Genomic DNA, 25833 nt, shown 5'->3' with positions numbered 1-25833 from the left:
TCATTTCATAGTGCGCTCTTTGTAACCTCAAAAAGTCAGAACTGCAGCAAATATTTACAAGAAAAACTCTTGGCCATGAAAAATCAAATGAAAAACATCACATATTATAACTCAGCTTGCCTTCCTGTGCCGCATGATGATTTGTTCGTATGCCGTAGATCATTCCCATCTTCAACATTTCTACTGTGGGGAGTGATTGAGGATCCCCACTAATACTGAGGAAAAAAAAAACCACCAGAAGATTCAGTTCTACAGTTTTACATGACTTTCAGGGCAACTTCATTTGTACATTTTAACTTTTGTGATATGAGTGGGATATGTTTCAATGTACTGTTGTATTCGTAAAAATGGCAACAACAAAAAAAATCCTTAAAACAGAATCAATATAAAAAAAACAGTGTCTCAGGTGAAGCCCCACCTCCCAAAAAAAAATAAAAATAAAAAAGGGTTATTTCTTGAATTCAAATTTTTAAAATTTAACTGATACAAAACAATTTGTATGGGTATTGAGTTTACTACATTACCTCCATTCATCGAAGGACATGATGTGTTCATTCACTCTGTATTTCTTCTCAGTGGTGCCTCGGTGGGGAGTGTGTCACAGCTGGACATTATCCAGACAGTGTTGACGGTGCCTGGGGTACATGGAGTCAGTGGTCGGCCTGTTCAAGGTCATGTGGGGCAGGAGTTGAGAGTGCGCAGCGTGATTGTGACGACCCAGTGTAAGTTTTATTATTTTAATTCAAGTTTAGCATTCCATACACAACACATTCTAAGTAGATACAATATACAATAAGAGTAGTGACCTAATTATGCTTTTAAACAGGTCTTATTTAAAAGTTATTAATTGGAATGCACAAAAGATGTTTTGCCTTCAACCCAAAAATTTGTAGTTGTCCTTCTCCTGGCAGATTGGACAAGAGCCTTCTTCATTTGCATATGTCTGCTCTTACTAACCAGGGGTATCCAAACTGGGCCTTTGTCAAAAAAAACTTGAGCCCAAATAAAGAAACAGGAGGCCGAAAGTGCTGGTCCCCTTTGTGCCTAGTTTGTCCTAGAAAGTCTGATTTCTTCTTCCTTAGAGAAAAGCTGGTTCACCCCAAAGACGAAACCCCGAGAAGCAAACTCAACAATGGTTTTCCTGCAGTGCAGTACAGTGGGGCGTGCGTGACCTCTACATTGGACAACCAAGCAGGCTTTTAATAGGCGCATGGCACGACATTTTTTCGGATCTAGTCAGCAATTTAATTGCATTTCAAGAACAAGGGACATTCTTTCGAGGATAAAAATATTCAAAATCTATATTAAGGACATTCTGGTTTGAAAGAGCTGTAAAATAAGATTGATGTCAAATTTGAAATGCTGTCTCTAAACCGAGGAGCAGGTTTGACGTGTCACCTATTGACTGTCTATATCTAAATCCTGACTCGGGGTGGGAATCGAAAAACGGTTCTATTTTTAGAAGCCTTTCTCAGTAATTCACTTCCTAGGAATCATTTCTCATCTTGTCCGGGTTTTGCTTATCTATTCCAAGAGAGAAAAATAAAAAACAAAAAACAATGCTTAAATGCTCAGCTGTTGCGGAGGGCCACTTATGTACCTCATTCTTGGGTATGATTTGGGAGACGCAGCAGAGGGGAAAGCAGGGAGTGAGAGGTAAAAATAGGGTGGGGGTGGAACCACTGCTTCAACTGGGGTTGGGCTGCTGTTGAAACGGCTTAAAGTGTCTCGTTCTCAACTGTGATTGGGCTAACATCACAGTGAAGAGAACAAAACAATTTTTAGTGTTGAACTGGATGGCGAGGCTGCTCTGATGCTCAGGTCTTTTGGATGTCTCTGCAGAGGTTCCCCCAACTCTCTTCTGAAAAACCTGTTCAAATGTTCTTTTTTACAAAACTATTGTTTTGCAGCGGCACAGTGGTGCAGCTTTTGAGTGTTGGCCTCACAGTTCTGAGGACTAGGGTTGAAATCCCAGCATCCCCCTGTGTGGAGTTTGAATGTTCTCCCCATGCCTGTGTGGGTTTTCTCCAGGCACTTCGATTACCTCCCACATCCCAAAAATATGCATTAATTGGGGGCTCTAGTTGGCATTGCAAATGCGACTGTTGTCTGTCTCTATGTGCCCTGCAATTGGTTGGCAACCAGTTCAGGGTGCACCCCAACTCCTGGCCAATGACAGCTGGGATAGGCTCAGACACTCCTGCAACCCTTGTGAGGATAAGTGTCTCAGAAAATAGGTGGATAGATGGATGCATCCACCCACATAAGTACATGACACATCTGTTTTAAATGAAGAAGATTTCACATCTTGCACACTTATAAGAAATAGTTCCTATAAACAGAAATGTCTTTTGTTCTTTGTTCTTGTTGCTATGTTGTTCCTTGTTCTTTGTTTTGAATGTCGTACCAGGGCAGCACCGACTGCCGGAGCAAAATTCCTTGTGTGTTTTTACACATTTGGCCATTAAAGCTGATTCTGATTCTGTGAGGTTAATTGAGGTCAATAGTAGTTGAGTAACCAATGTTTTGGCTGATGTAGCTTTGCTTGTGCTCAGAATATTGGCAAAGACCCAAGATTTCAAATTGTAGTAACAGTCAGACACAGCAATGGAATAGTGCCATTATATTTGAGGTCGCAGACTTCCAGGTTAAAACCAGGTTTAAAGTATTGTATTGTTAATTGCATGAAACTAAAAGATGTCTGAATTGTATGGAGATGCTCAGGCAGGGAATTAATGTTAATGGCTAATATATTGTCTTTCTTAATTGTGAGAATTTATATCACAGCCAGAGTAAGGGCCCAGCCGGTGGTACATTAGTGGAAGATGGATCAATAATGATGCTGGAGATTGCATAATAAGAGACTTGAAGGTTTCAAAGTTGGTGTCTGGCGAGTGCTGAGGCTGAGACTGGATATGGAGATGATTCTTAGTATCAGGCTTGGGCTCCTCCTGGCAGATATCTGCAGTATCATCCAGCTGTTTTTTATGTGCATGTGCTTGCTGTGCAGCTGTAAATAATTCTACCTGCTATTTCTACACTTCATAGTTAGTGTTGTGAGCTTTGCTTTAAGTCTGCCACTCTAATTTAGTCTTGACATAAGCAGGAGGTTTGTGATTTGCGACAGAGCTTATGTGTGTTTGTAATTGCAGGGGAGGTTAAAAAGCTTCCTTCCGCTGCCAACACCACGTCAGCCTCGTTCATTTTCAGGACTTACTCTCCATAGTAATGCAATGACAGCGAGATTGCAGTGAAAAGACTACTGTACCATTGAACCACTTAATCGGGTGTTTATTTTCGCAGTTAGCACTGCTCCTCCACATGATAGTGTTGCTTATTTACTGCAATGGATACAAAGATTGCCAACTATACAAGCGTGAAATGCCAGTCCCTCAACAGCTTTTCCTCTCTCATTTCTTTTCTCCATCACCATTCTTGTCCGGCACATAGTGGTCGAGAATATCACCTTTCTCGGCTGTGGCGATGCCGCCGTAGCTATGTCTTCCTATTGTTCATCGTACTTATGGCAGCAGCTTATAGTTTGCTGGAGTGATGCATGATGCATATGGATTTTTATACAAGATATGATGAAGTTCAGCTGGTAAAAGCGTTGGCCTCACAGTTCTGAGGTCCCAGGTTCAATCCCAGACCCGCCTTTGTGGAGTTTGCATTTTCTCCCGGTGCCTGCGTGAGTTTCCTCTGGGTACTCCGGTTTCCTTCCACATCCCAAACACATGCAACATTAATTGGACACTCTAAATTGCCCCGAGGTGTGATTGTGAGTGTGGCTGTTTGTCTCCATGTGCCATGTGATTGGGTGGCAACCAGTTCAGGGTGTACCCTGCCTCCTGCCCATTGACAGCTGGGATAGGCTCTGGCACTCCCCACGACCCTCGTGAGGATAAGCAGCAAAGAAAATGGATGGATGGATGGATGGATACGATAATGTCATCAAAAAGCACAATCAGGATTGTCGGTGCAATCCAAATCTATATCTTTTTCCAAATGTATACCTTCTACTAAGTATAACGTCCGTGTAGTCAACCCATTCTGAATGAACTGAGCATTTTTTTCTTTGATGGTTTTATGATGAGGGATGATCCCACTCATTCTATTAAAAGTAAACAAGAAAAAAATATTGCCACTCAATAGGATGTTAGTCTTAATCATTTTCAGTAACTAAAAAGTTAGTTGTAGCATATGAATTCACCAGTTCTAAACCTGTTATTGTACTTGATATATTGCGCTTTATTCATTGTGTTACCCCACTATATTATGGCTCACCTACCAAGGCTTCGTCACTTTTTTTTTTTTAATATGGAACATGTCTACTCATCTAGTATGGGTTTTACTTACTGTAATGCCCTCGTAAGTGGGAATGTACAGAGTCACAAATGAACTATTGAGCCATTTTTGTACAATTTCACAAGAACGTGCGTGCGTGCGTGTGTGTGTGTGTGTGTGTGTGTGTGTGCGTGTGTGTGTGGGCGTGCACGTGTATGTGTGTGTTTGCGTGTGCAAAGATTAATGTTTGCAACACATTTTTGATCTTGAGAGTTTGCCACTGGGCAAGTGCAACGACATCTTAAAGCTCAAGTGTCATCCCGATAAACATTTTAAAATAGATATTGTAACATTGTTGGCTGGGTTCTTCAGATTCGCCGCCGTCCGTGCAGCAGCCCAACGCCGTCCGACGCGCACATCGACATATTTCAATTGGCGGATCTTTTGTTACGTTATAAGAGACCGATTACGTGGTCTGCCCCAAACTGTATTTTTTTTTAGTAGCTGAATACACACTTACCTGTAATTTGGAACCCACAGACCTCTCGTCCTCTGCACCCGTGCAATCCATTTTCACAACGAACCGGGTCTCTTTCAAACTTATGAAGGGTAATTCCATTCTCCCGAGTGTTCAAGCAATGTCCAGCAATGCAATAAGCCGGCATTTTGGCTAACACGAAGGAACAACGAGCTACCTTCCCAGAGGTAAAACTAATGAAAACAAATGAGTCCACTTGGAGGTGCCGCTGTCCTTTACGTCACTTCCTGCTTGTTCTCAAAAACAAATCCCTCGAGAGGATTTTCACGGGGGGAGTTACAAAAAGCTGTATACGTCAAAATCATGTTTTGTGGTGGAAAAAAACGCATGTGCCTATATAGGCTGATGTTTTTTCATTAATAACATACTAAAAATCATCCATTTCATGACACTTGACCAACAACATGAGTTGCATGTGCCTCTTACAACCTTTAGATATCTGTATGAAACTTCCTTTGTGCAAAATGTAACCATCAGAAAGCCTGGTTCCTTCCCCATAGAATCCTGTTGCTGTTGAATATTAGACAAAACGTATTGGGACATGCATGCACATCATCTAACTGCTTTGAGTACACTTTATGCAGCAATTGAATAAGTAATAAGTTACGGAGTGAACCCCTAGTCGTTGGCAAATTCAACCTTTTACATTTTTCTTACAAAGCCGGTAAGTGTGTTGAGGATGCAAAACATTTTATTCTGAACCACAGCTACAAGCACCTTCAGAAACCAAACTTTGCTTGTTTTTGCTGAGATGTCTTTTAATAAGATGAAGTTTCACCATTGAATGGAATGTCTCACATCTTTAAATTACCTGATCTGTGTTTAGTGAAACTGATGAATTCCTGTCCAGCACAAAGATTTTGAGTTCAATCCAAGGGTTTTGTCCTGTCACCATAGGTATTTACAATATATGCAGACAACCGTAAAATATCACACGATGGGAGTCATTCAATTTTCTGATGATATTGCTCTGCTTTCCTGTCTCTTCTTCAAAGCCGAGATAAACATTCCAGTATTTTTTTTTACCGGGTTTGGTTCAATGATGTGATAACTTTAAATGTTATCCAAAAAAAAAAAAAATCATTTTAGACAGAATAAAGAAATCCTAAAAGCAAGCATTATTCAAAACAAAGTATTCGTTCAATCGTATAATTTGGTACTATATTCAACTGAAGAGTTCAACACACATATTCACTAACCAAGGTCAACAAATGATTAATGGAATTTCAGTTTACGTAATTTTCCTTAGGCTTTTTGAAATTTTTTTTTTTAACCTTTTGTTAGATCTGCTGTTTCAATCGGTTGTCAGTGAAAGATGAATACTGGCTTAACCACATTGTCACAGTGTGCTCCACGAAAATCGAAGTCAAACACTTCAGTTGTCAATGGGAAAAACACGTGGTGGAAAAAGCCAACAAAATTATCAGACACATTCGTGCCACAAATTTTGCCTGGTGTCACGGTTAACCCTTGATGAGGACAAACGGATGCTCTGACGCAAACTCTTTTTTTTTTCCTTTCCTTGCTTTTCCTTTAATTTTCCTTATGAAAACATGTATCCTGTTTTTTTTCAATTTATTGCATCCTATCCCATAACATATTTACCATGTTGTCTTTGAATTTGTGCTTTTAAGTGTTTTTTGTGATCAAAGGTCCTTATATACATAATGACCTGAAAATTGCAATTAAATTTCCAGCACCTGGCTCATTAAAAGGTGTCTGACTCAGGACCTTGAAGCTTGTGTGGATACTGGTCATTCCCGTGGAGTTTTAAGATAGTTTATTCACATTTTCCTCATCCCAGCCAGTTCAAAGTAAATTTACATAATCATTAAAGTCCCGAAACAATTAACTGTGTGAACACTAACAACTCTGTCCTTCAGTCCCAGGAACAGAGGGAAGTACTGTCTGGGAGAAAGACAGCGGTATCGCATCTGTAACACAACACCGTGTCCAGACAACATTCCCACATTTCGAGATATTCAGTGCAGTCACTTCAACAGTGCACTCTATAAGGGAAAATTCTACAAGTGGGTTTCAGTCATCAGCAAAGGTGCGCAAGCCAATTTCGATTTGAGAGGACAAGATGTGATGTTTCGGTGTGCATCATTGTGTACCGTCAAGGTGTGTCTCACACCTTTGTGTCCATGTCCTTCAGCTAGTCCTTGTGAACTCCACTGCCGTCCACTAAATGAACATTTCTCAGAAAAGATGCGCGATGCCGTAACTGATGGCACTCCTCGCTTTGAAGGCAACAAAAGCCGAGACATGTGCATCAATGGCATCTGTAAGGTAGCAGTATGTCTCTTTCATACGTATACACAAAGAGAAAGGTTGCGTTAATCTGTCACTGTGATGTAAACAATTGGCACACAGAATATCCTGGACAGTATTCCTGTGTTTTGGTGAAATATTAAATATGATACATTTTTATTGCATCCAAGCGTTATGCAATTGACATTTTACACTGCATGTTATTCAAGATGCTGTGGCCATTTCTATTTGCCTTCTCAAGATAACCAATTGACTATCTGAGCCAAAATGCCAGTTACTGATACACTCTGCATATAGAATGGACTCCAGATTTCATGACATTTTGTGACATCTTTGTTAGACACTCATCCTTTCACAATTTCTCCATCATAGCTGCAATTTTATGCATCCATCCCTTTTCCATAGAGGTTGTTTTCATTTGGGTCACACATAATTTTGGGCATGAACCCAACACACCCTCCGTCAGGCCAGGTGTTCAAAAAAACAAAACAAAACAAAAACAAAACAAAGGAAAGACTACAAAATCAAAAGTACCAACACAAGCGTACAAAAACTATCCATCCATTCATTCTCAACATGGGTTAGCCTGTTCACGGTTACTGGGTGCTGGATCCTATCCCATCTGACGTCAGCCTAAGGCAAACTATCTCCTGAAGTGGTTGCAGGTCAGTCACACGGCACATGGACACAGAGAACCATTCCACTCACATTCACACAGTTACTGAGTGGGAAATGAACCCAACCTGTCCCGAAACCACAGATAAAGGAATGTCCTCAGTGTAAAGAAAACGCAAATCTACCCAATAAAAAATTTCAAACCCAAAACTTTAGCAGTACTGAAACACAAAACTACGATAGGTACTTCCGAAAATCCAAATGTACTTTTACCAAACACAGACCCAAAATCACAGTAGCAGTTCCTCACACACCTTTACTACCACTGGAAACCACAAGACAAAATCCAACACGAAGAAAGTTAGGAGACCCGAGTAAAATAGATCAGAAAAAGTAATACCTCTGGAACTTCTGTTGCTTCCCTAGTAGCTTGAGTTTCAACTGTGTTACCACTGAAAAAAAATACCAGGGAATGTTCCCCCCAGATTAATTTGTTCCTTCTAGTGGGTAGGGTCTTCCGTGAGCTACCAGGATTTTGTTGAGGGGGCGGGCTGTGCTGACGAATGCTGATTGGATGGCAGAGCTCTGTAGGTGTTTACATTTTCATTCAGAGATCCACCGATATGGGCGTTACACATGGGCTACATATAAGAGAATTAAAATACATTGAAAATCAAAACTTTGAATCACTGACTAACTGTGGCGATGGAGGACCCCATGGCAGCGTTCCACGCCACAGGTTCGTGGTGAGATCTGCTGTCACCCCAGCGGCACTACCTCAGCCCATCCATGGCTGACTTGGTCCCGCTGAGGATGGGAGGTCCGAACCCAAGCAGGCCTCTGTGTCTTCCTCGGCCAGCCACGCCAGAGGAGACGAAGACAGGTGTGAGGCTGACCAAAGGGCAATTTGGATGGTCCAACGAAAAGGGAGGGGGGAAAAAAAGAACTTCCATGCACAAATAAATACGTATTTGCATTCTACAATCGGTCTTTTTTGTTTTCATACAAATTATTTAAAGATACCAAATACTTCACAATGCTGTATTTATAAACCCACTAAGAGGTATCCATGAAGTCATGTACAGTATTTTTTTTATTCATTGGACCTTATCCAGGTATTTGCAATGCCAACCTGGCTGCAGACAGCAGAGTAAAAAAGAAAGGATGAAGCAAATCCAGATACAAAGTTAATAATGTTAAATGTTATATATTACATGTTGAATGGTAATAAAAGGCATGTGAACAGATGTTCTCTGTAGGTGTAGAACTTCCATGAAGAAAAATTTAACTGCTTTACTACCAAGACATTAGAAACGAGTTTTTGAATAACTAAATATAGTGGTACATCTACCTACGGACATCTCTAGTTGTGAAAATTTCAGGTTATGAAAGCGTCCTGGGAAAATTATTGTTTGTAGTAATGAAGAAAAATTCAGGGTACAAAAGGAAAAAATAGGCACTGGATTCAGAGCCACCAAATTCCACTGAAAATAAAGATCCTGTATTTTGGATTGTGTGGTGCAATAGAGCTGGTCTCCCATTGGCTATTGCCGTAGCATCTTCCTGGCATCCCATTTGCTAGGAGGGACATCAATCTTTACCCATGCTGCTTTTCGTTTCCCTTGGACATTAAAGTGTCACCGAATGACACCCTAGCACTTTCACACTCTGTCAAAAGCTACCACACATTGGTAAAGTACAACATTTTTTTGTTTGTGTTTTTTGCAAGTTTATTCATCTTTCTTCACAATGGGCCCCAAGAAATCTTTGTGGAATTAAGTTATTTGCGTCCAAATATGCGTACGTATGTTTTCTCTCGGCTGTCAAACGTTTGCCTCCTCCTCTGTCCCCCACGATACCTTTTGCTTGTCACTCACCATTCTCTTTGCATAGTCGCTCAACGGCAAAGGTAAATGAACATAATTTATATTATTCTTTAAATTATGTAATTTGAATGCTGATTTTGCTGATTTTGTTGGGTGGGCTTGGAACGGATTAGGTTGTAAAAAGTCTGTCTACCTTTGAAAAATTCAGGTTACAAAACGACTTCCAGAACAAATTAATTTCAGAAGTTGAGTTACCACTGTATATAAAGAAATTTGGAAGCCTTCAGAAAGCCTATAGATGTGATTTATTGTTTTCAAATTTGCAATGGAACTATGCAAGGAATTAGGCTCATGTCCTGATTGCAATTTCCATCTGAGAAATCACATCTATAGTCATCTATTTAAGGATTTCAATTAAGTTGAACCTTCTTCTTTTCATTTTGTCTTCTCCCATTAAAGCGTGTCATGTAACGTTCTCCTGCATCCTCCCCTCTAACACCATCTGCCCTCATGTCTTCGCTCGCGAGAGCCATCAAATTTCGCTTTGCTCTTCCTCAAGTTCTCTTGTCTCCCAGCTCCATACTCACCACCCTTCTACCAATACACTCACTTTCTCTCCACAGGACATTTCCAAACAATTGAAGCCTGCTCTCTCTAACTTTGTCTTGAAATAGTTCAACCTTGGCCATCGCTCTGTTGAGCTCATTTCTAATTGTAGCCAACATGCTCACTCCTTGACAGATCCTCAACATTTTCATTTCCAGACCTTTCTGCTTCCTGTTGTCTCTTCACTGTCTCTTGTTGGCCTCACCACCGTTTTATCAACTTTGACCTTCATCCAAGCAGAGACTCTTCTATCACATAACACCTGAAACCTTTCTTCACTTCCTGACCACACTCACACTTGCTCTGGACTGTTGGACCCAAATATTAGAAGTCCTCCAGCCTTGCTGTCTTTTGTCCCTGTAGCACCTCCCTCTTACAGCACAAATATTCTGTTTTGCTTTGGCTAATCTTCATTCATCTCCATTTCAGTACATGCCTCCACCTTTCTAAGTGTATTTCCACCCGCTTTCTTCTTTCAGAGCAGATTACAATGTCATCTGGTCCAGAGGGATTCCAATCTAACCTCATCAGCATATCCATCACCACTCCAAACAGGAAGTGGCTCCAGAGTGATCCCTGATGCAGTCCCACCTCCACCATAAATTCCTCTGTCACACCTACAGTCCACCTCACCATGTTCTGCTGCTCTTATGCATGTCCTGTACTATTCTAACATACTTCTCTGCCACTCCAGACTTGTGCATACAATACTCCAGTTCCTCCCTGGATTCTCTCTCATAGGCTTTCTGTAGGTCAACAAAGACACAATGTAGATACTTCTGACATTTTGTGTACATTTCTATCAACTTTCCCAAGGCAAATAATGTATCTGCGGTAGTGTTTCTTGGAATTTAACCATACTGTTGTTCACAATTACTTCTCTCTTAGTCTTTCCTCCATAACTCTTTCCCATAACTTCAGTGTGTGACTCACCTCCTTTGTTCCTCTATAGTTCGCAGAGCTCTGGACTTATTCCTGAAAATGGCCACCCCACTGTTCCTCCATTCCTCAGGCATCTTGCCTGGTATAATTCTGTTGAACAAGCTCGTTAGTGGGATGGAAACACAAACAATTACAACCAGCCAACCAACAAGCTACTACCAAATGAAAGACTCGGAGACTGTCAACACAATAATAAGAGAGGCATTTAGTTTTGCTCATTAAAATTTCACATCTATTGCTTAAAAAAATCAATTCTAAAAGCATTTTATGTTATACAAATAATCTAAACAATGCTGATTGAACTCCCTTTTATACAATGTAATTGTGAACGCTGCACATGTCATCAGCCGTGATTATCCTTCCAAACATCCATCAGTTGTTCCACCCATCAATTCATCCATTGGCTAGGCTCTAGCACTCCCAGGACCCTTGTGAGGAGAAATGGACATGGACATAACACAAATTTGTCTCATCTTCCATCTTGAATTTACACATCCATCCAAATTCGCACTGAATCACTTAACATTCAGTCGACTGTCCAGATTTTTTTATTTAATCATTTATCTTTGCCATTGTTTTGCAATTGTTTTAAATCAGGTTTTATGTCATGTGTTTTTGCATGCATGTCAAAGAATGTCGGCTGCGACTATGTGATTGAGTCAAATGCTGTGGAGGATCGCTGCGGGGTGTGTCTTGGTAACGGCTCCACCTGTGCAACTGTGAAGAAAACATTTGAGGAAAGTGAAGGACTTGGTATGTTTGTTGCAAATACATTATGTTGGAATGTGATTTCATTACCTACTTTGATTTTGTTACCTACTTAATTGTAAAGTAATAGTTCATATTACCCCTCCATGAGCCATGTGTATGGTGGGGATGGGGTGCTGCTGACCTCAACTCAGAACATTGTGAGTCAGTGGGGACAATACTTGGAAGACGTCCTCAATTCCACCGACACTCCTTCCCATGAGGAAGCAGAGTCTGGGTTCTCTGAGGTAAGCTTTCCAATCTCTGGGCTGAGGTCACTGAGGTGTTTAAAAAGCTCCTCATTGGAAGGCCCCTGGGGGTGGATGAGCTCTACCTGGAGTTTCTAAAGGCTCTGGATGTTATGGGGCTGCTCTGGTTTACACACCTCTGCAACATCACCTGGACATCGGGGACAGTGCCACTGCATTGGCAGACTGGGGTGGTGTTCCCCCTTTTTTAAGAAAGGGGACAAGGGGTGTGTTCCAATTACAGTGGGATCACACACCTCACCCTTTCTATTCAGGGGTTATGGAGAGGAGTCTCCGTCAGGAAGTCAAATCTCAGATTCAGGAGAAGCAATATGATTTACATCTTGGAACAATGGGTAGTTTTGTGGAGGGTGATTCGTGAGAATGGGGTGCCAAACCCCCTGATATGGGCTGTTTGGTCTCTGTACGACTTTGTCCGAGTTTGGTCCACGTTGCCAGCAGTAAATCAGATTTGTTCCTGGTGAGAGTTGGACTCCGTCAAGCCTCCCCCTTTTCGCCACTTCTGTTCATAACTTTTATGGACAGAATTGCTAGGTGCAGCCAAGGTGTAGGGGGTGTCCAGTTTGGTGCCCTCAGCATCTCTGCTCTTTGCAGATGATGTGGTTCTGTTGGCTTCATCAAGCCATGATCTCCATCTCTCTCTGGAGCGATTCGCAGCCGAGTGTGAAGCGGCTGGAATGAGAATCAGCACCGGAAAATCTGAGACCATGGTCCTCAGTCGGAAAAGAGTGGCATGCCCCCTCTAGGTCGGGTATGAGATCCTCCCCCAAGTGGAGCAGTTTAAGTATCTTATAGTCTTGTTCACACCTCCATATAGGAGCTAGAGGATGTGGCTGGGGCACCTGATTCGGATGCCTCTCAGACACCTCGCTGGTGAGGTGTTCTGGGCATATCCACCAGTTGGAGATTCAGGGAATGACCCTGGACACGCTGGAGAGACTGGGTCTCTTAGCTGGCCTGTGAACACATCGGGATCCCCCCGGAAGAGTGGGAAGTGCCTGGGAAAAGGGAAGTTTGGGCATCCCTTTTAAAGCTACTGACCCTATGAACAGACCTTGAAAAATGGTAGAAGATGAGTGAATGAAAGAATAGTTATTACTAACCTAAAAGAGATCAGTTAACCTTAATCTATAACACACCAATGTTTAGAATCTGAGGCGGCATGGCGGCGAAACTGGTTAGAGCGTGAGCCTCACAGTTCTCAGGACCACGTTTCAAATCCCAGCCCCGTCTGTGTGGACTTTGCATGTTCTTCCCGTGCCTGTATGGGTTTTCTCCAGGCACTCCAGTTTCCTCCCACATCCCAAAAACATGGATTAATTGGAGATTTTAATTGCCCTTAGTTGATTGTTGTCTGCTGGCACGGTGGCGCTGCTTTAAAGCGTTGGACTCACAGTTCTGAGGACCGGGTTCAAATCCCGCTTCCCCGTGTGTGGAGTTTGTATCTTCTTCCTGTGCCTGCGTGGGTTTTGTCCAGGAACTCCGGTGTCTTCCTACATCCCCAGAACATACATTAACTTGAGACTCTAAATTGCCCCGAGTTGTGATTATGAATATGAATTTTTGTCTGTCTCCATGTGCCCTGTAATTGACTGGGAACCAGTTCAGTGTGTACCCTCCCTCCTGCCCAATGACAGCTAGGATAGGTTCCAGCACTCCTGCAACCCTTGTTGAGGATAAGTGGTTTAGAAAATAGATGGATGGATGGATGGATGGATGTGCATTTCTGGGAAGAGCAGCACTACTAACTACATTTGTGTTATACTTGAACAACTACTATATTGGCGGATAAATGCTGCATTTGGCAACTGATTCAGTACGGTCACAGCCATCATTCATGGCACGTCTCAGCTGTGTGAGGACACAAGCTGTGTTCAGGGACTGCATACAGTACATGGAAGTCAATTTGTTCTTCAGCGGTTCTTTTATAATACAGTACATAATTCTATATACAGGACGAATTACTTGGAAAATTATTATTTGTATGAAAATGCTTTGGTTCAAACTGTATAACCACACCGTCATGAAATGTATTTTATTTTGAAATATAAGAAAAAAAAATGTTATATAGTCAGCCAGAGATGCGAGGAATCCAACGTTATCAATGTCCTTTCACCATCATTTCCTGTTTTAGTTTGTACGTTAAGTACAAAACTCCCATTTTTCTTTTAATTCCGTGTTTTAAAAACAGACTCAAAAGATTCAAGAAACACATTTTTCATCTTGTTTTTGATACTGAAAGTTTCAGCTTGCTACTAGTGTGGACTGAATGGGTTGCAACAATGGGAAAATGAAATGACAGTATTTTAACAGTAATAGCCCATTTGCAACATACGTATTGTGAAAAAAAAACAAAACAAAAAGAACTATAAGCTAGTTCTTCTTTGGAATGGTGAACTTCATCCAAAATTTTGAATGATAAATTCAAACTTAAAATTAAACTGCATTTTTCGAACATTTAACTGCACTTTCAAGTAGTTTGCCGAGAAATGAACTTTCCCAACGCTGTGTGTAAAATGAGCCATATCCTCACTGCCTGTGCTAAACAGTTTATACAGCTGTTACTCTTGGCTCTTTTTTCATGTGCTTTCATTGCTTGAATGATTTTAAGTCCCATTGATAGCAAGGAGGAAACAAGACATAGGGCCTATTGGCCTTTTTCAGTCTATCCTTTATAACCCAGACTGTGGCTGTACAGGATTGTCTTAATGATCAATCAATCAATCATGCGGTCGCACACCATCACACCACGCTCATCAAAAAAATGTTACTTCTCTCAGCAATCAACACATCATTGCATGGTGATGATTGTGCAATTTAAGTTCACACGGACCCAACACACAAGCTGCTCATCCCACAAAGTCTGTTACTTTGAAAAGGGTCAATATTTAAAAGGGAAATGAACTGCGTTCCCATCAGTATAAGGTGTCAGCATTATTACAACATAGAAATAATCTGCGACAAATTTTGGAAGTTGTTTGGCATTTATGAAATAGTCATGTCTATGTCCCAAACCCTTTGTATGCATTAACTGTGATTCATCAAGCATTTCCACTTAGATGAGATCCATTGTCATCAAGGTTATGTGGACATTGGACTGATACCAGAGGGCTCATGGGACATCAGGATTGAGGAGATGGCTGAAGCTGGAAATTTCCTAGCGCTCAGAGGTGACGGCCCCAACAACTATTATCTGAATGGTGGCTGGACTATACAATGGAATGGCGAGTACAAGGCAGCTGGGGCCGTATTTACCTATGAACGGACTGGGCATCTGGAGAACCTGACTTCACCTGGGCCCACCATGGAACCGCTGTGGATTCAGGTGGGATTGAGCATGAAATTTGATGCTTTTTTTTTCTTTTGTGATGCCTGTCATTAAATATGTTTTTACACCCAAACTGTCCAATTGCCATTTAAAACTATTCTGTTATTCTTTGTGTTAGTTTGACCCTTTTCGATCTCTGACATCTGTAAATATGAATAATGTGTACAACTGGGTATGCATAAAAGTAACACAGTATCTTTTTAATGTGGCAGCACGTTCGTCAACTGGTGAGGCCATTTGCTTCAGAGTTCTGAAGACCCAAGTTCAAATCTGGCCTGGCCTGGGTGGAGTTTGCATGTTCTCCCATGCATGCGTGGATTTTCTCTGGGTGCTCCGGTTTCCTCTTATGTCCCCAAAAGCATGCATGGTATTCTTATTTGAAGGTTCTAAAATACCCCTATGTTTGAATAGGATTGTAAATGGTTGTTTGTTTATATATGCTCTGTGACTGGTTGGAGACCAGCTCAGAGTGTACCCTGCCTCTCGCCTGAAGGTAGATGCGATAGGCTCCATATTTACCATTTCATGTCACCATATGCAACACTATTTGAAGCAATTTTAAAGGATATGCAATAACCCAGAGAGGATTAAAGCCACCTATAATGACGCCCACAAGAGCGTGGATGTCCCATTTCAAATGTACCAGGGGTACACTGGTCCACTAAAGCAGTGTTTCCCAACTAGGGGTGCACATACCTTCAGGGAGGTTACGTGAAAATAAGTTTGGACAGGTATCATGGAATACATGCATTGGCGTTACATAGTCAGGATTTTTAAAAATTGTAACTTAGTAAAGAAAAAAAAAAGATGCTGCTGCTGACTTCGGCTATGAGGGAGCTAATATAGTGAGCTGACCCATCAGCCCGCTGCTAAATTGTAAGTAAGCATTTCACTAGACTGTCCCATCACAAATCACTCACTACCTTACTATGTAAACACTATTACCATTGTATCATAATAATTATTTTTCCATGGTGATGTCAAATATTGTCATCTATATACACTACTTTAAGATCACAGCTTGTGTCTGTTTTCAAAGAATTGCCCTGCCACATGCCCCTAGAGGTTCTGGCACATTCTGGCATGTTTTGCACGTTCCTGCACATTCCTGCATGCCTTCAAGGTTTTAATTACCTCTTTAAATGCCAAAGTAATAATACATATGATGACAGGTAATTCCTACTATTACGTGCGACCAAGGATACGTAAAACATGCAGAAATGTACTACAAGTGCAAAAAAGGTGCCAAAATGGCAAAAAGAAGGGGGCAGACACATTAAAAAACATCCAAGAAAATATTAAAATATTTTTGCTCAAGAAAATTATTTGAAAGCGGACACACAAACTTTGACCCTTTATGTGTATCGATGTTGTCTAAAGTGCTTGAAGCTATTATAATCACAGGTCCGTCTAAAGGTGAGAAAGCATTTATACATTTACACGAGTGAGGATAAGCGCTTCAGAAAGTGGATGGATTACCAGTTTAATTCAGAAGGCTGACACGTCACAATGTCAGCCTCTGAAAGTTGCCGGTTTTTATTTGCATTTTCAAGCATTTTTCTCATGGTCAGTTTTATGTTGGTTTCTTAAGGGTGGGCAGATCGAATGATTCGTGTATACTGGCAGAGAAAAAGATGATAAAAATGTTGTCTGTCGAAAAGCATTGCAATAAAACCTTGAACTGTTTGATCTGTAGAATGTTATTGCATGTAATGTATTCATGAGGTTTGGAGTATTGTGCTTTCTGCAGAAAATAGAGTGTTAAGGGGCATAGATGGCACCTAACCCGTAGTGTATCATTATTATATGTCCATGTGTGTATGGGTATGTGCGTGTATGTTTGTGTGTGTGTGTGTGTGTGTGTGTGTGTGTGTGTGCGTGTGTCTGCATGTAATCCTGAATTTGTACAATTTTTTTCCATTTCACTCGTTATAACCGATACCAAGTGTTCTTGTGGAAAGGGTTTAAAGACTTTGTTATAAAATTTGTTAATGGAATTCCCTTACCGGAATGAATTAAGTATCTATCTTTCGATAGATCAATCTAACAGTTCACATTTTTTGGCATGCAACAAAGCAGTTGTTTCAAATGTCCTGAAATCCATCCAGTTGCTCTGGTTTCAGGAAGTGTTTCATATAATATAATAATGTCATCAGAGTTATATATAATAGAGGCAGTTTTATTTTGATTTCATATTTATTTTATTTAGAATGGGAAGGTGTCTGGTGTTTTATGTGACAGAAGAGTCTCTGCTAGGATCAAGGGAAAGTTTAAAAGATAGTTGTGAGGCCAGTCTGGATGTATGCAATCCGGACACTGATGAGACAACAGGAAGCAAAGCCGGAGGTAGCAGAAATGAAGATGTTGAAGTTCTTGCTAGGACTGAGCAGGTTGGACAGAATTAGAAATGAGCTCTTTAGATTTAAAGCCAAAGCTGGATGTTTTGCAGACAAAGTTTGAGAGAGCAGATGTCAGTGCTTTGAACACGCTATTCAAGGGTTCAAATTAGCCCAATAAGTCTGACATATAAATGTAAAAAGAACTGAGACAAATTAAGACAAGGTTAAATAGATACAAATAACACTTAATTGATTTTATTGTATTTTGTTTCACTTTAAACGGTGTTGTATTTACTTACTTTTGCAGCTCCTCTTTCAAGAGAACAATCCAGGAGTTCGCTATGAGTACACAATCAGTCAAAACATTTCTGAGGACAATAACACCCCTACTTCAGTCTTCTGGAAGCGTGGTTCATGGACTGAATGTAGTGCCACCTGTGGAGCAGGTAGGTGAACAAGACTTTTTTTTGTTGTGTTATACGTTTAATGGAACATGAATATTTTTCCAATTCAAAACAGGTCTAATGTGTTTTAATACCATTTCTGTGACATGCTTTCATCAACATAACCCAAATTCAACATTTATCACACTTCATTACTTATAAAGTCATATAACTATTTCTTGTCCTGCTGGAAATCGGCCTGTTGTGTCATGCCTCATCCTGCCCCTTAGACTGGTGTGCCAACGGTGAGCCCAGCTTTAGTTGCCATGATGATCCCGGGTAGCAACGTGTCCCTTTTTCCCCCCTACAAAATGTCACATGACTTGGTTGTCTCTTATTATCGTGAAATGTAAATCATTGCTGGTTGTATGGTAAATTTGCACCTTTTTATGGAGACACTGGGTTTGAGAATTTTGCTATTAAAAATTGAAGTTAGAGGTTAGGAATGTCAAGGATGTAGAATACCTTTGTTGGTTGAAAATATCTGTATTTTGAAGAGGAACTAATGGTACCTCGTTGTTGGTAGGAAGTTACTGGGAGGGTCATTGCCACATACCTATTGCACCCGGCGTAGCATCGTAAAAGGAAAGTCTGGAGTACTGTACTCCAAACTAGCTGAAGAAGGGGGGCTTTCATTTAGCAAAAGCAACTGATGTGCACTTGTAAATAGCATAATAGAAAACAGCCAAGGTCTCACTGTTCAGAACACCCAGAGTACAAAAAAAAACAACTTCTCACTATGACATGAGAACTAACAGGTAAGTAAAACACACACACAACTGGTGTTACGATGGGAAAACACGTCTTAACTTGAAAATTGCCACTTGTACATGTTTCAAGCTAGGAGTGCCGGCTTTCTGGCTGACGCTTAAACTTAGTTCAGGCTCTTCATCCAACCGCGCTGATCATGCCATGGTAGGAGAAACCAAACGCAAAACGCAGAAACAATTTCAGAAACAGGCAGATAATAAAGGTTGTTCTTTAGTTTCACACTTGATGGGTGGGCTTCCACACATGCACACACTCAAGTTTGAATGTTTTTTTGTTACTGTATATTATACACATTAAACAAACCCTATTGAACTTAAAGTCAACTTCAGGAATTTTTTTCATTTTTTGTCATGACAGTGTTTTCATTCAGGGTCAAGACCAGCTCAAGGGCCTTTTCTGTCCTGCAGGGCAAACATTTGACACCACTGATTTTGAGTCTTTGAATGCAAAACATGCATGTTTTTGGAAAGCGGTAAAAAGATGCAGGAGCATGAGAAAATGTATCCAAACATAAGGAGAGCATACAAACTCCAGACAAAAAGGTCCAACTTGAAATTTAAACCCTGAACTGAAGCAGATATGATAAACACATACAACACACCATTACCCCCTTCATTGAGGTATTAGAACAAATGAAGTTTTGTGTCTATATCATTACAATTGTAGAAATTACACACAAAAATCTATTACACTGACCCTGAGTGGGATGACTTCTCTTTTTTTATGTGGACTTTTAATGCCACTTGAGGAGCTCAATGTTATCAAAAGACAAACCTCATGTTTTTTTGCTGCTTTTTGAAAATACTGCAGAATTCGAAACTCCAAATACTGTATATGAGTGTCTTTCTTTGTCTTTCACTCTCAAACAAACCTGTGATTCCATTAAATAGACCCATGGCTACCATCTCCATGCACAGTCTTTCGCTGTAATGGGGGTGGAAATACCGTGGTAGGTACTACAGTAATGTCATGCTCCTGGCATCCTGCCCAGGCTGGGCATGGCCAGCCAATTAGTCGGGACACACCCGCACCTTGTTTCGGCTGATTACGCCCGGTACTTATAGGACCCGGTGACAACTGGTCCTCCGCCAGATCGTTGAGGTTCATGTCCCGTTCCAGCACTCTCGTATCCCAGATCGTCAACCCGTGTGTACTGAGCTTCGCCTGTTCTCCGACCGACCCTGTAAGCCTGACTCCTTTGACACTTCTGCCTGCTTTGATCGTTCTCCCGTGTACCGACTCCTGCCTGCCCGCTGACCTGCTCTCTACGCCCGACGTCCCAACAACCACTGCTGCACCTGACTGCCTGCCCGATCACCGACCATTGAATAATAAATGTTTTTCACGATTTACATCTGCGTCTCCCGTGTCCCCCTGTGTTCCGATGGGTCGTGACAAGTAAGGTGTATAGTGCCATGAAAAAGCATTTGCCCCTTTCTCAAACTTGTTCAAAAGTGTGTAAACTTTGTTTGAGATCATCAAAAAATGTCTAAATACCAGACAAAAATTGCAAAAGTAAACTGAAAATGCCGTTTTTGGTTTATATATACACACACATATATATATATATATATATATATATATATATATATATATATATATATATATACATATATTAAGGGAAAGGGGGACTATTCAAAGCGACCTAAAAAGTAATTTTCCTTGTTAAATTGTGAATTAACTGTGAGTAATCACATTTTTATACAAAGCTGAGTTCATTTGCACTGACCACACACAAGCCTGATTACTTTCCAATCCATTCAGTTACTTAAAAAGAACCTGTCTGACAAAATAAAGTCAGCCAAAAGATGATCTGCAACAAATTGCTATGATCCAAAGAAATTCAAGAACAGACAGACAGACAGGAAATGTACGAGTTAACAGTGATCATTCTGGAAAGCTTTACCGACCCCTTTCTCAGGCTTTGGGGCTCTAGTGATCCACAAGGAGAACCATGATCCACATAGTGGAAAAAACATGGATTGGTGATGAACTTTCCCAGGTTGGGGCGCTTTACAAAACATACCTCAAGAGGAAATAAGGCACTCATCCAGGATGTCAAAAAGAAACACAGGATACCATTTGAAGAACTAAAGACCTTTCATACCTCAATTGAGAAAAAAACAATATAAAAAAGATTTGTAATGTTTTGTTCTTGACTTCTCTCAGTAGCTGTCAACATTGTGTTGTGAAGTGTTCAAACAGATTGTGCATGCGTGTGCAGGAATACCTCCATGCATGAAAACCTCTCATTTCATTGTCATTCCAGGTGTTCAGAGGCAAATTTTTCACTGTGTAGAAAGAACCAACGGGATAGTGGATGAGTCATTTTGTGACCCTTTAACCCGGCCTGATGACAACCAAACTTCCTGTAACAACGGGCCTTGTCCAGCCATGTGAGTTTTTGCCTCAGAGACATTACCTGCAACTCAGGCTGCCACAAACGATTATTTTGGTCATCGATTAGTCCCCAATTATTTTTGCATTTTTGCAATTAGTTGACTAATCCTTCTATCTATCTATCTATCTATCTATCTATCTATCTATCTATCTATCTATCTATCTATCTATCTATCTATCTATCTATCTATCTATCTATCTATCTATCTATCTATCTATCTATCTATCTATCTATCTATATAAAATCAAGCAACAGGATGGATGATAGGTTGACTTCTTTTTTTTAATTATGGGGTCATGCTATCAACACTCTTTGCAATTGACTGGTTGACGTATTGAGCACCCATGACCTAGAGAATATGAAAAAGTTGAATATGAAAGTTGAATATGAAAAACTTTCAGTCTAGTATGCCACCGCCACCTCGAAGTTATAAAAATTGTGTCGCCTATACTTTCATTCCTAATATCACAGGGGTAAATATGTACAATAGTCCTCATAAGTTTCCATGCCCAGGGAGAATTTGTGATATACATATTCTTCTCAGGGAGAACAATTTTAGCCTCACAGTTCTGTTCAAATCCCGGCCCTGTCTGTGTGGAGTTTGCATGCATTTCCCGTGCCTGCGTGGGTTTTCTCCAGGTACTCCGGTTTTCTCCCACAACCCAAAAACATGCATTAATTGGTGACTCAAAATTTTCCCTAGGTGTGATTATGAGTGCGACTGTCTGTCTCCATGTGCCCTGCGATTGGCTGGCAACCAGTTCTGGTTATGTTTTGTTTAATAATGCTTTTCTAAATAAAATTAAAATAAAATGAAATGTTTTCCCAGATTCTTCATGTTTTTTTAAAGAATTGTTCTCATTCTTACAAATTGTACCCGAGTATTTAAACATATTAGCACAACTGTTTTCTTAGTTACTAAATAAAAGTAGGGGTGCAAATTTTCAAATAAGAGCCAGTAAATAAAAAAGTATTACATGTTCAAATAAAGTGCTTAACTTCAGACTGATTCTTTGAAAAACTAACAATGTACAACTAATACCTCATGTTTCGATCATATGGGTGAAACAAAAGCGTGCATTTTAAAAATGCATTACACTGGGATTGACAAGTTTACCAGAATTTTTAGTTCAAATTTGGGGGTATACATTATACATGGATGTGCATTATACATGAGAAATTACAGAACATGAGTCATCGTCTTTGGTTCTATTGAGAAAATTAACAATGTTCATCACACTCAATTGGACATTTCAAATAAATCTCTGTCTCCCAAAACAGATGGTGGGTAGGTGAGTGGGAGAAATGCACGGCAAGCTGTGGCAGCACCGGCGTGGCTAAAAGGACAGTGCTGTGCATACAAGCCATCAGCGTGGATGATCAGAAAGCCCTACAGCCCAGTCAATGTAAACACATCCCAAAACCTGAGTCAGTCCTGCCCTGCAACACCAATATCCCATGTCCAGGAGATTGGACCACTGGCAATTGGTCAAAGGTGAATGTGGCCTGGAATAAAACTGCACAATTTTTATTCATAACATTCATCTGTTTTCTCTTCACACATCAGAGACGTGACAGAAAAGTCCCAGGACTGGGATGATTAAAAAGATATATTTCAAATCCAAACTACTAGCTCCTACTTTTCTTATTTCAAATAATAATCCCCCTGGAGTTGATAGTTTCATGTACTCCTGGAATGGTTCTTTTGTAATGTAAAAAAAAATTGAACAGGTATTTGTTCCCTGGTTAGAGCAAGGGGTTAAATAATAAAAACTATTGCATGTGCACATATTTATTGGAAGCCTTGAGATTGGCTTCCAAACAGTGTCTCCGACCTGCCGCGCCAAAGTCAGCTGGAAAAGGCTTACCCGTAACCTTAATGAAGTCCTGTTAAAAAAAGTTATGGAACGACAGTTTATGTTCAACATCTTGTATATTCATTCAGTTTTTTGTTATTTTTTTCCCTATATTCGAGCCCGTTTGTGGGCCTAAGAGAGTTTGACCTCACAATATTGTTGTTCCTGACAAAATGGTTTTATTTGAGTTAGAATGCTGCAAACTTGAGCTTTCTGGAAGATGTTGAAGGCTCTGTGGCAAAAGGTCTGTTTTTTGGAGCTAAACAAAATAATCTCCATCTTGACTAAAGTTGACATTCCAATTAAGAAACAAAAAAGTGTAACCAGTTTCATCAAATTTCCCCACCTTACTGTTTGAAAATCAAAACCTTCCATTTTGTACAGACACAAGTAATATGATGGATTTTTCTCACATCAAATTTATGACCAGCCAGGATCTTTTTTTTCAATTTCAATTGTAAGAATAATCGCAGTTTAAATTTAAAGTGGAAAAGTTAAAAAAAAATAAGTGTGACTTTTACACCTGCAATTTGCTCAGACGTGTTGAACTATTCACCAATCATCGACATTCATAGATAGTATAATATGTATAAAGTCTCCTGGAGTTTATGACATTTTATATAACTATTATAAGGAGTGATTGAGAGAAGATCAGTTATGTACATATAATGCAAGTAAATATTGCCTATCATAGAACTAATACACAAGTAGCTCTTGTCTGCAAAGTACCTCTCACGGTCAGAGATTGAAGTAATGTATTCTGTCATTGTTCTTCCATGCAGTGTTCCGTAGCATGTGGAAGAGGAGTACGTCGGCGTAACGTTACCTGTTCCAGAAACACCGGCATGGACTGCGACCTGCAAAAGAAGCCACTTACTATTAGTTCTTGCTTGATCCAGGACTGTCCACAAATTGTGGAAAATTTTGGTGATATTGACTGGTCTGGAAGTGGATGGGCAAGCAAAGAAGTGTTTAACGAACACAACACCATCCCTGTAGCCAAACCAGCTCTAAAATACAGTACCACCAAAGTCCAACCAAAAAATAATGATCCATATGACTTGAATAACATTTTTGAAGACTTTCATTATCACAATAAGATAGAAAGTGAAGAACATGCTCCTGAAGTGGATGACTTTTACTATGACTACAACTTCATCAACTTTCATGAAGATTTATCAAATGAGAGTGGTGGAATAGATTCAGAGAACAGTCAGGAAATTGGTTTTCTGCTAAAGGAAGAGCCAACGAGCAGTGTGAATGCCACAACTCCTTCTTGGAAACCTGCAGAACCACAGAGCGTTACTAAAGACAAGCCGAAGGACATTGAAAACCCTGGAACAGAAGAACCTGCTGAAAAACATTCTGTAAATTTTGATGACTACCTTGCTGAGGATTATCTTCTACCTGTGTCCACCACCCGATCACCATCAGAGCATTTATCCCGAAAAGATGGAAATGAAGATCTCCTGTGGTCTAAATACAATAACACAAGCCCCCCAATGGATGACACCACAGGGGAGCCTGCAAAGAGTGGCAAAGTAGGGCAAACTAGAGAAGAGGTTGAAAATAACCACAATTCTATAAGAGTGGAAAAGCACATGAAGGAATTCACTATAACTCCGTCACATGCTGTTCCAAAGCTTGGAATTCAAAGTGAGCGCAGTCATGATGTCACACTGACAGAGAAGACAGCCATCCTCCAACAAGAGGATGACTTACAGTTGCACCAAACTTACATCACGCCACAATTCTCTACTTTTACCTCAGCGCCAGAAACTGTAGAGGATCAAATATATTCAGATTTATACCTTATTCAAAATACCAGTGGATCAACAGTATTTTCACATGACCATGAGTTTGAAAAACTCCATATGACTCATCTCAGTCCAGACTTGGTTACCATTAAAGATGGTTCCAACGTGTCTGACAGTGGCCTCAGTACAACCTCACTGCCTCCCTCTGAGAGTTCCACTCCTCGACTTCCTCCACGCCTGCATGTTTCAGTTCATCAAAATGCCCCTGATGACACCATATTCTCTGCTGGAACACAAGTCCAGCCACCTACAATCCAGGAAGGATACACTCAACCTCTCACATATGATCTCCAGCCAGTGACAACAAAACAGACTCCAACCAAAGCCTATACTGAAAGGACTGGATCAGATTTCTCTGTGCACCAATTGTCATTTACATTTAATGGCTATGACTCCAATCAAATAACCCCGATCTTGAGATCTGGTATTGTGAGCCATCCTGGCTCTTCATACATTACCCCAATGCAAAACACAGCAATAACTCCTCAACATACTACCTCAGCAAAACCAACAGTGGATGCCTCACCAAGCCAGTATCCACACCTTCGGTTGCTTCTTCAGACAACAGAAAGGACGCCAGCTGCCACACAAGTCGCAGCCTTTTGGGTTACTGGTAACTGGAGCTTCGTAAGTCTTCAATCAATTCTGCTTTGTTCTTGCGCTCTAGCAGAAGCACAAAGCTTGCCAGGATCTCACTGATTTTTCTTTTCCATTTTCTATCTGGTCACTGTAGACATTTAAGTGAAATCTGATTTACCTTATCTTGTATCATCATTT

General features: G+C 40.5%; 1 protein-coding gene across 3 annotated transcripts in view; it reads left to right on the top strand.

The window, feature by feature from the left end:
- Positions 1-25833, top strand: part of LOC133498474 (A disintegrin and metalloproteinase with thrombospondin motifs 7) — a 122908-nt gene that overhangs the window by 82751 nt on the left and 14324 nt on the right. For 2 of the 3 annotated variants that reach the window (XM_061815339.1, XM_061815341.1), the window contains exons 11-19: positions 577-722; positions 6706-6875; positions 6981-7114; positions 11718-11838; positions 15182-15426; positions 18076-18214; positions 21252-21378; positions 22665-22878; positions 24022-25683. In XM_061815339.1, the coding sequence (XP_061671323.1) occupies positions 577-722; positions 6706-6875; positions 6981-7114; positions 11718-11838; positions 15182-15426; positions 18076-18214; positions 21252-21378; positions 22665-22878; positions 24022-25683 (2958 nt within the window). The remainder of the gene's footprint in view (positions 1-576; positions 723-6705; positions 6876-6980; positions 7115-11717; positions 11839-15181; positions 15427-18075; positions 18215-21251; positions 21379-22664; positions 22879-24021; positions 25684-25833) is intronic. The other variant, XM_061815340.1, reaches the window with a different exon arrangement.

The sequence above is a fragment of the Syngnathoides biaculeatus genome, chromosome 3 (assembly GCF_019802595.1).
Source record: "Syngnathoides biaculeatus isolate LvHL_M chromosome 3, ASM1980259v1, whole genome shotgun sequence".
In the NCBI taxonomy this organism is placed as follows: domain Eukaryota; kingdom Metazoa; phylum Chordata; class Actinopteri; order Syngnathiformes; family Syngnathidae; genus Syngnathoides; species Syngnathoides biaculeatus.
Note: the sequence above shows the minus strand (reverse complement) of the source record. Positions and strands in the feature narration are given on the sequence as shown.